The 14,045-nt window shown below is 38.1% G+C and overlaps 1 protein-coding gene across 4 annotated transcripts in view; it reads left to right on the top strand.

Moving 5' to 3' along the window:
* EFHB (EF-hand domain family member B) overlaps nt 1–13,834 on the top strand; it is a 112,101-nt gene extending 98,267 nt beyond the window's left edge. For all 4 annotated transcript variants that reach the window (XM_056519956.1, XM_056519955.1, XM_056519953.1 and 1 more), the window contains 5 exons: nt 7,659–7,813; nt 8,303–8,489; nt 9,674–9,832; nt 9,991–10,172; nt 13,530–13,834. In XM_056519956.1, coding sequence (XP_056375931.1) covers nt 7,659–7,813; nt 8,303–8,489; nt 9,674–9,832; nt 9,991–10,172; nt 13,530–13,697 — 851 coding nt within the window. In that variant the 3' untranslated portion in view covers nt 13,698–13,834. The remainder of the gene's footprint in view (nt 1–7,658; nt 7,814–8,302; nt 8,490–9,673; nt 9,833–9,990; nt 10,173–13,529) is intronic.
* Nucleotides 13,835–14,045: the final 211 nt, after the last annotated feature.

Raw genomic sequence — 14,045 nt, 5'->3', positions numbered from 1 at the left:
CACAGTAGGTGCATTCTTAAAATTCAATCAAGATGCTAGAAATACTTACATAGTCTTCTAGGAATACATTGCAAGCCTATAGACTTAGGAAAGCTTTTTTTAGCCGTGGTCTTCAAGACTTGCTCTTGAGAATAAAAGTCCTGCTGTGTAAGTGTATGGTATGCTGACTTAAATAAACTGGGTTTGTTAACCCCACGATCCCCTTTATTGTTAGTTTATGCATTTTCACTTTTTCCTCCTTGCCTTAATAGAACCATAAAGAGTAGGTTCACGCATAACTAACCCACACAGGTCCACAGAAAATCCAAAGCAGATTTTTATACTGTTGTCTTCAATGGGTCTGTGGAAAATCCACAAAAGTGAGTTGTGGATTTTCCACTGGAATAAGAGGAGTATTCTAGGAATGTTTTTTTATTTGACTATACTACAGGGGCTGTAAAGTTAGTTTAGTTCATAATATAGTGTCTGTACCTGTGTGTGACAGTTTTCTCACAATTCTCATGTGATTTTCACCCCAATATTTATTTTTAACAGCATACAAAATGACTGTCTCAGATTTTTCCCAGGTTGCAATGCGGCCGAGACCTGACTCACTAGTCAGCTGATGACAGGGAGCCTGTCTGCTTCAATGGGTGGAGCGATCACTTGGTGGGAGAAAGATCAATCTGCAACTAAATGCAACAGCTGTAGGCACCCTGATTGAAAACCACAGGTCTTTTGAATGGATGCAGCTCATTTATGTTTCAATGGGTGGGGTGGCTGATGTGTGGGAGGGAGGAAGATGGAATTATGGGATTTGTAGTCAAAAAAAGAAAAGTCAAACAGGAAATACCAGTTCACATAAAGCTAACCACAGTGTTATGGTAATCTCACAAGATAGCCATTTAGCTCCAAGACAAGCGTAGATCCTTCTTAAGCATGTCCATTACTGTCTGCCAGGTACGTACTAAAATCACCTTATGGTGGATAACCCATCGACCACGGACGTAAATGTACGTCCTGGTTTGGCGGGACTTCCCGCACCACGACGTCCATTTACGTCCATTGTATGACCGCGAGCATCGGAAGGGTGCTCGCGTCATACACGGCAGGATCCGGCTGCTAGCAGCAGCCAGGGGGCCTGCAGATAATGGCCGACATCCGCGATCGCGCGGATGTCCGCCATTAACCCCTCCGATGCCGTGATCAATACAGATCACGGTATCTGTGGCATTGCGGCACTTTATTGGATGATCAGATCGCCTGCAGCGCTGCCGCGGGATCCGATCATCCAGCATGACAGCTGGAGGTCCCCTTACCTAGCTCCGGCTGTCTCCCGGGGTCTTCTGCTCTGGTCTGCGATCGAGCAGACCAGAGCAGAAGATCACCGATAATACTGAGCAGTGCTGTGTCCTATGCATAGCACTGCACAGTATTAGCAATTAAACAATTGCTATAGATAGTCCCCTATGGGGACATAAAAAGTGTAAAAAAAAAAAAGGTGAAAAATGTAAAAATAAAAAGTAAAAAAAAAGTGAAAACTCCCCTCCCCCAATAAAAATGAAAATAGTCTGTTTTTCCCATTTTACCCCCAAAAACCGTAATTTTTTTAAAAATAAACATATTTGGTATCGACACGTGCGTAAATGTCCGAACTATCAAAATATAATGTTAATGATCCTGTACGGGGAATGGCGTAAACGTAAAAAATGTAAAAACTCCTCAAATCCTGCTTTTTTTGTCACATTTTATTAAAAATTTTTTTAGAAAAAATGATCCAAAAGTTTATATATGCAAATGTGGTATCTAAAAAAATGACAGATGACGGCGCAAAAAATGAGCTCTCATACCACCCTTTATACGGAAAAATGGAAAAGTTATAGGTGGTCAAAATAGGGCGATTTTAGATTACTGATTTTGTACAAAAAGTTTTAGATTTTTTTTAAGCGGTACAAAAATATAAAAGTATCTAGCCATGGGTATCATTTTAATCGTATTGACCCACAGAATAAAGAACATCTATCATTTTTACTGTAAAGTGTACAGTGTGAAAACAAAACCCTCCAAAATGTGCAAAATGTAGGTTTTCATTTAAATTTCCTCCCTAAAAGAAAATTTTTTGGGGTTCGTCGTACATTTTATGGTAAAATGGGAGGTTTCATTACAAAGTACAATTGGTCAAACAAAAAACAAGCCCTTATATGGGTCTGTACATGGAAATGTAAAGGAGTTATGGATTTTAGAAGGCAAGGAGGAAAAAACGAAAACGCAAAAATAAAATTGGCCTGGTCCTTGAGGTGAAAATGGGCTTGGTCATTAAGGGGTTAAAATCTGCTGCAGATTTTCTACTGCGGGCAATCCGCAGCGGATTAGTTACCAGTAGAGCCATGTGAGGGTTTGTTTTTATGTGAGACAAATTGTACTTTTAGTGGCTCCTTTCATTTTACCATAAAATATACTGCAAAACAAAAAATAAAATGTTGAATTGAAATTTGAAAAAAAACACAACTTTGCAATTTTGTGTGTGTGTGTGGGAGGGGGCTTTAATTTTTAAATTCACTGTGCAGTTGAAGTGATATACCAACTTTATTATTTAGGTCAATACAATTACAGTGATACTTTATATTTTAATAATCTGGAGATTTTTGCGTGTAGTGATATATATAGAAGAAGGAGAATGTCCAGCGCAGTAGAAGCTCAATTGCAGATAAAATTTATTCCTACACGGCAGTACAGGTAAAAGAACAGCAGTGACGCGTTTCGACCGCTTAATCGATCTTAGTCATACCAGTATGACTAAGATCGCTTAAGCGGTCGAAACGCGTCACTGCTGTTCTTTTACCTGTACTGCCGTGTCAGAATAAATTTTATCTGCAATTGAGCTTCTACTGCGCTGGACATTCTCCTTCTTCTGTATGCTCACAGCCTAGTCCGGGCTGAGTCCGTTGCGCGTGAGTGGAAACCTATTAGGGGTGAGCTGGATATACCTGTGGACAGTGATATACACATATATATATTATAAAAAATATTTTAGTTTCAAACAACCAGTACAATGTAAAACAATTGTAGATAAATAGTTCCAGCACAAACTGGTTGGTCTGGTGTAACTCAGTGTAAGGAAACATACAACCATACAAAGTTACTTATACAATTATTCCAATGAATTAGAAAAACAGAGGAGAGAGGGAAGGTGAGGTAAGAAGGGAAGAGTAAGTGTCCACATAGCTTGCTGAGCACCTGTCTCCAGCACGAGACCCAGTGTAATGTGATTCTATGGCATTGGGTACTGTTGAGACAGAACGAGAAGCTTTGTCTTCTATTTCATAGTTATGTAGGGAGAGAAACTACTATCCTGCACAGATTTTGCTTAAAACCCCAAAACTTTGAAATTGCATATTAATCCCACCTTTATGTCTTGAGAATCTTTAAAATGTAATGACTGTAGTGATTATGTTAAAGAGTACCTGTCATTATAATACATTTTTCACATGTCAAAAGTATTGATCAGTGAGTGTTGAGACCTCCACTAATCAGGAGAACGAGCTGAGAAAAGTCTGCGCTGTTGCGCACTTCTCTCTGCCTCCCCCTCCTCAGGAGAACACGCTGAGTACAAACTTCTCCTGGCTCTATGTCCTGATCTGTGGAGGTCTGAACACTCAGACACCTGCAAATCAAAACTTTTGGCATGTCGCTAATAACAGTGGCCATTTAAAAGCTGGAATAAAATGTATTAGTACTAAGTCCACATATGACTATGTAGAAGGAAATGAAAAACGGAGCAACACACCTGGAGGACTTGCTAGTGAAGATTTATTCTTATTTCATAACCGGCAGGTTACAAAGTCCCAACACCTCTACACCAAGCAGAGCTGGAGCGGCAGGAGCCACGCACCTGGACGACCGCGTTGTTTCACGCCACAAAGGCGTTTCCTCCGGTCCCTGGTGACTGCTTACTGTTGCTTGGTAAGTTATTTAAATAGTATCCACCCCTTGTGTATATAAAAAAGATACATCAATAGAAAAAACATTTAAAAGTATATATAAAAACATTTCTGATTTTGAATAAACATAGTACTATAAAAATAAAAGCAACTAATGTGAGTTTTAAAGGAAGGAGCCCCTTTCATTCCGGTCATTCAGACCTAATGCTCCTAAAGCTTCAGTTTTTATAATCCATCACGCTTCTGCGTGAGCTAGATTGTCGTGTCTGTCTCCACCTCTATCTGGGCACATAAATCTCTATGCCTACAAATTTTAGAACCCTATTATCACTTCCATGTACACTTTGTATATGAGAAATGAGTCTTTGTGTCCCTATTCCTGTTCTGATCGACCTGAAATGCTCTTTGATTCGTACAAGGAGTTTCCGCTTGGTTCTGCCAATGTAATAAAAACCACACGGGCATATCAAGCTGTACACCACAAAAGTGCTCTGGCAAGTAATTAACTGTCTAACAGAAATACTATTAGCACCTAATGTGATTGTCTTCCCTATTAGCATAGAGTTACAGATAGAGCAATTTTTGCATTTCATATTACCTATAGGGGTGATACTCTTTAGCCAGTGTTGTTTTTTCTCCCTAATGTCACACAGATGTTTCTTTTTGAGGACGTTACCAATGGTTCTACTGAGCCTAAAATTGATAATCGGACTAGATAAGTCCATATCTTTAAGGTCCTGCTCTTGTTGAATGATATACCAATGTTTTCGCAGTATTCCATTGATGGTTTGGTTCATGGGGGTATTAGCAAACGAGAATATAGCTTTTGTATTTTTACCTCCTTATTTGTCTGATCTTTTTCTATGGTACCTGTTATTTTGTAGCAAGGTAGATCTATCTATTGGATCCGCTCTCTCAAATGCTTGTTCAATGATTTTACTGGGATAGCCTCTTTCTTTAAGTCTGATAGCTAAATCCCTAGCTTGTTCCAAAAATACACTGTAGTTATTATTGATTCTCTTAAGGCGAATAAATTGCCCATATGGCACGCTCCGTTTAACACAAAAAGGGTGTGAGCTTTCAAAATGCAACAGTGTGTTTTTGGAAATTGACTTCCTGAATCCTGATGTTATAAGTGTCCCCTGTTCCACCTGAATTTTAACATCCAAGAACTCGAGTGTCTGGTCCCCAAAAAAATGTGTAAATGTCATATTGACTGCATTAAAGGGGTTATCCAGGAAAAACGTTATATATATATAATATATATATATATATATATATATATATATATCAACTGGCTCCAGAAAGTTAAACAGATTTGTAAATTACTTCTATTAAATAATCTTAATTCCTTCAGTATTTATGAGCTTCTGAAGTTAAGGTTGTTCTTTTCTGTCTAAGTGCTCTCTGATGACACCTGTCTCGGGAACCGCCCAGTTTAGAAGAGGTTTGCTATGGGGATTTCCTTTTAAACTGGGCGGTTCCCAAGACAGGTGTCATCAGAGAGCACTTAGACAGAAAAGAACAACCTTAACTTCAGAAGGTCATAAGTACTGAAAGGATTAAGATTTTTTAATAGAAGTAATTTACAAATCTGCTTAACTTTCTGGAGCCAGTTGATATATAAAAAAAAGTTTTTTCCTGGATAACCCCTTTAAGTTCTGCAATGAAGTCACAAAATTTCTGTTGTGTGCCATCCTATACGACGAAGATATCATCCACAAACTGCAAAAATAATGTAATATGCCTAATATACTTATTTGTGGAAGAAAAAATATAATTTTGCTCGAACACAGACACAAATAAATTCACATACGTGCACGGTGCGGGTGTGCATGCTATCTGAGAGGTACTGGAAAGTACAGAGAGCACATTAGAATTTATTAATTTTATTTGTGAGGCCCTTTCATTCATCCTGTGTAATAATACCTTCACATACGGCGAAGATTGGTACCGGCAAAAATTACGGCACGGCCCGTGCACGTATGCAAATTTATTTTTGTCTGTGTTCGAGCAAAATTATATATTTTTTCCACAAATAAGTATATTAGGCATATTAAATTAATTTTGCGGTTTGTGGACGATATCTTCGGCGTATGGGATGGCACCCAACAGGAATTTTGTGACTTCATTGCAGAACTTAATGCAGTCAACACAGTCAATATGACATTTACACATTTTTTTGGGGACCAGACACTCGAGTTCTTGGATGTTAAAATTCAGGTGGAACAGGGGACTCTTATAACATCAGGATTCAGGAAGTCAATTTCCAAAAACACACTGTTGCATTTTGACAGCTCACACCCTTTTTGTGTTAAACGGAGTGTGCCATATGGGCAATTTATTCGCCTTAAGAGAATCAATAATAACTATAGTGTATTTTTGGAACAAGCTAGGGATTTAGCTATCAGACTTAAAGAAAGAGGCTATCCCAGTAAAATCATTGAACAAGCATTTGAGAGAGCGGATCAAATAGATAGATCTACCTTGCTACAAAATAACAGGTACCATAGAAAAAGATCAGACAAATAAGGAGGTAAAAATACAAAAGCTATATTCTCGTTTGCTAATACCCCCATGAACCAAACCATGAATGGAATACTGCGAAAAAATTGGTATATCATTCAACAAGAGCAGGACCTTAAAGATATGGACTTATCTAGTCCGATTATCAATTTTAGGTGCAGTAGAACCATTGGTAACGTCCTCAAAAAGAAACATCTGTGTGACATTAGGGAGAAAAAGCAACACTGGCTAAAGAGTATCACCCCTATAGGTAATATGAAATGCAAAAATTGCTCTATCTGTAACTCTATGCTAATAGTGAAGACAATCACATTAGGTGCTAATAGTATTTCTGTTAGACAGCTAATTACTTGCCAGAGCACATTTGTGGTGTTCAGCTTGATATGCCCGTGTGGTTTTTATTACATTGGCAGAACCAAGTGGAAACTCCTTGTACGAATCAAAGAGCATTTCAGGTCGATCAGAACAGGAATAGGGGCACAAAGACTCATTTCTCATATACAAAGGGTACATGGAAGTGATAATAGGGTTCTAAAATTTGCAGGCATAGAGATTTATGTGCCAAGATAGAGGTGGAGACAGACACGACAATCTAGCTCGCGCAGAAGAGTGATGGATTATAGAACTGAAGATTTAGGAGCATTAGGTCTGAATGACCGGAATGAAAGGGGCTCCTTCCTTTAAAACTTACATTAGTTGCTTTTATTTTTATAGTATTATGTTTATCAGAATCAGAAATGTTTTTACATATACTTTTCTATGTATTTTCTATTGATGTATCTTTTTGATATACACAAGGGGTGGATACTATTTAAATAACATACCAAGCAGCAGGAAGCAGTCACCAGGGACCTGAGGAAATGCCTTTGTGGCGTGAAACAGCGCGGTCGTCCAGGTGCGTGGCTCCTGCCGCTCCAGCTCTGCTTGGTGTAGAGGTGTTGGGACTTTGTAACCTGCCGGTTATGAAATAAGAATAGATCTTCACTAGCAAGTCATTCAGGTGTGTTGCTCCGTTTTTCTTTTCCTTCTACATGAAGTTTACAGTTTCCCTATTGGACGTTAGATATTCTTGCATTCCGTCCCACTCCTGATGCCATACAGATATTGATATACGTGTATACTCTATTGCATCTGTCCGCTAGCACTGCCCAGTTTTGAATTCTTCAAGCTATATCCACTTATGACTATACTTTAATTCTTCTCTACTTACAGGAGTCGGAGATATTCTTCACTACAGAGCCCCCAAAGATTGTCTACGTGGTAAAGAAAGGCAAAGGGCTGAATTGGCAACTGTGCAGCAACAGCTAAAGAAAGCAAACCATCATACTTTTACCTCACTTCTGGAAGCTTTCAAGCATTATGACAAGGTTGGCTGCTGTACTAACTGCTAAGTGTCAATAATTATGTGTCCATGCATAATATCTATATATAATTAGAATTACACATTGCTAATTGTATTAGATGCTATTAGAGGGTTATAGTACGAAGCAGAAACTGTAAGACATCATGTACATAGCAAAGCCGTGTGCACAGAGCTGAATGGAGGTGTAGGCACTCTGTCTACTACCATAGGATGACTCCATGTGACCCTTAATTATTAAAGGGGTTGTCCAACCTTAACAAATTGCTTTTGTCGGCCACCTCTGGCCTGGCCGCAGCTGCCGGAGGTGGTCAGGGGTCAGGAAAGTAGAAAGCATCTGAAGCAATTTGACAACGTGGGACAACCCTATTATTTGAGAGAATACATCTGTAAATATGGCATCCAGAAGCTGTGTAACTTTGTAACTGCATTGTAATGTAATAATATTTTCCTTTTTTCTATTGATTTCATTATATATTTTTGTTGTTGTTGATAGAATGGTGATGGAAAAATCGATAAGGATGATTTAAAAAAGACCTGCAAACAATTTGGCCTTGGTTTGGACAATGATCTTTTTGACTCTTTAATAGAATATTGTGATGTAGACAAAGATGGCTTGATCAACTTCATTGAGTTTGCAAACTTCCTTAACTGGAAAGATAACATGCCAATTGGAAAACAAGGTGAGAATAAAAACCTTAAAGGGGTACTCCGCTACTTTACTTCTTATCCCCTATTCTCAGGATAAGTAAAAAGTGGTTGATGCTGGGCCCCCCTGTGATCTCCTGTATGGTTCCCCATGTCTGCTTGTGCATGGAGCAGGGGTTGACTTGCTCGCTCCATGCATCCCTCTATGTATCTCCGGCTCTTGTTCACGGAGGGGGTGTGCGTGAGAAGAGCTGCCTGCCATCCAGGAGATTGCAAGGAGTCCCACTACCTGTGATCAAACACATTAAAGGGGTTCTCCAGGAAAAAAAACTTTTTTTTTATCTATCAACTGGCTCCAGAAAGTTAACCAGATTTGTAAATTACTTCTATTAAAAAATCTTAATCCCTTCAGTACTTATGACCTTCTGAAGTTAAGTTTGTTCTTTTCTGTCTAAGTCCTCTCTGATGACACCTGTCTTGGGAAACACCCAGTTTAGAAGAGGTTTGCTATGGGGATTTGCTTCTAAACTGGGCGTTTCCCGAGACAGGTGTCATCAGAGAGGACTTTGTAAAACAAAACAAACTTAACTTCAGAAGGTCATAAGTACTGAAAGGATTAAGATTTTTTAATAGAAGTAATTTACAAATCTGGTTAACTTTCTGGAGCCAGTTGATATATATATATAAAAAAAAAGTTTTTACCTGGATAACTCTTTTAAACTGTGCACATTTTATACTGATAAGGAATTAAAAAAGAAGGGAAGTACACAAAAACCCAATTACATAATTCATTTTCACCTTTTCACCCCTATTTTACATGCAAAACACTATCTAGGCATCCCTGTTCAGCCTTTTCTCCTACCCTGTATATGGAGGAGATGAGATGAATTGACACAGAGAAGCAGGAGGAAAAAAATCACAACTGTATTTGGTTGCCTAAAACATAGGAGGAGTGTTTAAGCCAACACTTTCCTCTGTCCCAGCCACTTTGGAAAAGGGTTAACAGGGGTGGGGCAAGCAAGTTATGAATAGACCATTTTATAGCCTAGAAATCTCTTGTTTTTCATGTTCTTATTACCTCAGGTCGATGCCAACTATCATAGATTTCTATATTATGTCTATACATTTAATGCTATGAAGTTTACTCTATTGAGTTATACGGAAATTGTAACTATTAAACATCTAGATAACTGTACAAATTTGCTGCGCTCTTCTGTAGCTTCACTTGAAGGTTATCTGAAACCTGAAGATCTCGTTTTGGAAGAAGGAGCATCAGAGAAAACACTTAGGACACTTTCAAGGGGACATCAAAGTCCAGAATATTACCAGACCTCATCTTCTAGGATCAATGCGACTATTGGAAGTCCAGGATCTTCTTGTAAGGCCAATTTATTCTTCAATCCTTCACAGGGACATAATGTTAACAAGAATGTCATTGTAGTGGTTTATTGACATGAAAAGCAAACACTACAAGTGTCATGGAAGATGTCAGACTCATTTACTTTCGTTAAATGTATTTAATTTCTTGTTTCTTAGGCTATCGCACCTATGGCATACCTACTGTTCGAACAGATCTTGCCCCTCCTAGATTACGCAGGATCAGCGATAGAATTAATTATGGGGATGAGTCAGATGTTTTTGGTTTGTTGTGTCCGTCCATCTTTACTGAACATATGGTCTATGAACGCGATCTTTTTAAATCACGACCAAAGGAAGAGGTAATAGAATAATTGGTTATTATATCTTTATTGTGCTATTGTTTTAAGTTGATTGTTGATATATTGATTTGAACATGTCTCATAATGTAACCGAAAAGTTTTACTACATATTTATGATCAGTATGATAGGGATTCTGAAAATTCCATTTGCATGTGTCCCATTATTGCAGCAAAAGATTTGTACAGCCAATACTATAGATAAGTTCATATATAGGCATTTTCTTCAAGCCAAATAATGAGTGTTAAGGTCCAGTACATGGCTCTATTAATGGCCCTGTGTAATAGGGCCAGTGATCAGCTGCCAAAAAAGCAAGGGCTGAGCAGGTTGTTTTAACATGCTACATGATAGGCTGACAGCCGCACATCCTACTGTGTTATAGGGGATGTGCAGCAGGCAGCTTATTGCAGGGGGTGCATGAAGGATCCAGCGATCATTTGAGCAGCCCTCCCTACACGCTTCCCGTTACTGGTTTACACAGCAGCTTGGGCCTTATTATAGTTGTCTAGCTTACATTCCCAGAAAGCCATGTGCTAGGCAGCAATGCCTTGTGCAAATGTAAATGTTGCTTTGAGACATATTTATAGTTAAAATCATTGGGGAAGATTTATCAAAACCTGTGCAGAGGAAAAGTTGACTAGTTGCCCATAGTAGCCAATCAGATTGCTTGTTTTACTTTTCAGAGGCCATTTTCTAAAATGAAAGAAGCAATCTGGTTGCTATGGGCAACTGCGCAACTTTTCCTGTGCACAGGTTTTGATACATTTCTCCCATTGTTATAAGCAACATAATCCATTACAGCTGCATAATAGATGAAGACCTAAACTATATAATTGTAGCGATTCTCATCGATCTTATCCTGCTTTTACGATGGCCAGTTTTAGTTCAAAAATTTTTTTTACTCAAAAAATAGGGAATTGTAAATGTAGTAAAATAAAATAGGCCTCATATTAGGGAAACACAGCAATATGCTCTCTTGTTCTATAAGTAGCTGTGGAGGAGATGGTTGGTCTCTGTCAGGCAACTGGTAACTGTTCCTAATAGCAGCAAACAGTTTTGAATTGGACTATAAAGATAGTGTCTCATGTAGTATATACGCTGCACATATTGCTGCATTTTTGCTTTTTGGTATTTTTCTACCCATTGAAGTCAATGGGTAGCAAAATCAGCTGCAGCAAAATACGGAACAAAAAAGGCAATGTATATACTACGTGAAAATGTACCCTTAGGGTGAATTAACATACAGCAAATTTGTGAGGTGGATACTGCACTAAAATATTACAGTACAATATATGAAGATGGGGGTTTGAAAGCCAATCAAGCAAAAAATGTGCAACTTTTCTTGGTCTAGTTTTTATGGACTGCACTTTACAGTAAAACGAACATGTTCCTCCTAGATCTAAGGTTCGGGTAGAGTAAGAGCTGAGGTGCAAAAGTGCCCTGGGATTGGTGAACCCAGGGTGCCAGAATTCACTTGGGAGTTCATCACCCCACTTGAAGGATGGCACATAGCACGCACTTTTTCTTTCACTCTTCTGGGCACTCACCCTTAGTATCCTGGCCTTCCAGCTAGGATTGGCGAATTTTTATAGATCCAATTGGATGTCCGAGCAGTACTACACTGCACACACATCCACTTATTTATTTATTTATTTTTTATGTCACTGTGTCCACTTTTTGTCTTCCGTTTTTGTCCACAAGGATTGGTCAGGGTGCGGTAGCCCTTCTGGGTGTCCCTCCTGCCGGTCTAGGGGAGGTGTGTGTGGCCATTAGGTTCCTAACATCCCTGCCATGCCCTGTGCGCTCTTGCTTCGACAAGAGCTCCAAACTGGTTTTACTGGTTCCTCTGAGACAACTTTTTCCCGGTTGTTCGCCAGGAGAATTTTCGGTCCCTGAGTAGCTTCAGCGAACTCATTGTAGCTGGAGCCTTGCAGGTACCTATTGCCCCAGAGGTGAAGGGTTTGGTTTATTTGGGACCTCTCTCCTTTCAGAGAAGGGCTTGCGATGAACTGCATCCTTGTGCACGTCTTTTTGTGTGAACACTTGCACTTTTTACCTGCACTGGGGAGAATTGTAAGCACGTACCTCGGCTCTGAAATAAATACTGACATGTTCTCTTATTCTATGGATCAATATGATTAAATGATACTCATGTTTACATGTTTAAAGGGGTCCTCCGGTGGAAAACTTTTTAATTTTAAATCAACTTATGTCTGAAAGTTAAACAGATTTGTAAATTACTTCTATTAAAAATCTTAATCCTTCCATTACTTATTAGCGGTTGTATACTACAAAGGAAATTCTTTTCTTTTTGGATTTCTTTTCTGTCATGACCACAGTGCTCTCTGCTGACACCTTTGTCCATGTCAGGAGAAAATCCCCATAGCAAACCTATGCTGCTCTGGACAGTTCCTAAAATGGACAGAGGTGTCAGCAGAGAGCACTTTGGTTGTGACAGAAAAGCAGTCCCAAAAGAAAACAATTTCCTCTGTAGTATACAGCCGCAAATAAGTACTGGAAGGATTAAGAATTTTTAATAGAAGTAAAAATCTGTTTAACTTTTTGGCACCAGTTGATAAAAAAAAAAAAAAAAAAATTTCCACTGGAGTACTCCTTTAACTATCATTGTACTGCTTTAAAAATAAACTCAACCTTTTTTTAACAAAATAAGTATGTTTAAAATTGCTTTATTCTGACCCCCTATAACTTTCTTATTTTTCAGTATACAGGGCTCCATGAGGTCTTATTTTATGCGCAGTGATCTGTTATATAAGAAAGTTATATACAGTTTTAAGTCATACCACATTTGTTTATATTTGACATTTTGATAAATTTTTGTTCAATTTTTTTCTAGGATGTGATAAAAAATACGCAATTTTGTTCTTTTTTACGTTTACACCGTCACCATGTAGAATCATTAACATTATATAATAATAGTTTGGACAGTTACACCCACAGCAATACCAAATATGTTTATAATTTCTTATTTTTTACACTTTTTTTTGCTAAATGGAAAAAGAGGTTAACTGATTTTTATTGGGGGAGGGGCTTATTCACTGTAGAATCAAACAAAAAAACTAAACTTTTTTTATATTTATTTTATATTTTTTAAGTCTCCATTAGGGAATATTTATAGCACTCTTTGGATTGCTATTACTGTTCGATGCCATTGTATGGGCATAGCATTGATCAGTAGTATTGACAATCTATCTCTGTTATATCTGTCATTAGCCGCAAGGTCACGGCTGCTTCAGCTTTTGCTTTATAGTCAGAATGCCCCCTCAGGATCTTATGTATTGACTGATGATATATATATATATATATATATATATATATATATATGTGCTGCTCTTTTGCAGATTGCACAGATTCTACACAATGTTGGCATTAATATTCCTGATAACACTTTTGAAGAGCTATGGAAACTGGCTGCAAAGAGACATCCAAGAGGAGAAGTTTCCGTAGAGTCAATGAGGAATGTTTTACATGATGTGCAGTCAAACACCAAAATGTACTCAATTGCTTGAATTAAAATGCACTACATTTATCTTTACTCTGGAAATGCATGTCTTACCCAATTTATTTTCTTATTGTTAATGTATTTCAATTGAACGTTATGGAGAATCAATTATGTGCATGTTAAATATATTTTATTAGTTGTTTTTTTTTACATAATGGATGAATTTTTTGAAGTTTCAGTTTGTACATAAAAAAAGCTCTTCATAGGGTAACATTTTTACATTATGTAGAAAAACATAAAGTATTACACTTACTAGCTTGGTTGTGAGGCAGAAGCACAACCTTAATGATGTAAATGGAGCTGCAGCCAGATTTCCTTCAACTTCTTCACCCTCTGGGCTTGGGAAGAAAACTGG

Source organism: Hyla sarda, chromosome 5 (assembly GCF_029499605.1).
Source record: "Hyla sarda isolate aHylSar1 chromosome 5, aHylSar1.hap1, whole genome shotgun sequence".
Lineage (NCBI taxonomy): Eukaryota > Metazoa > Chordata > Amphibia > Anura > Hylidae > Hyla > Hyla sarda.
This window is presented reverse-complemented; position numbering and strand designations above follow the sequence as displayed.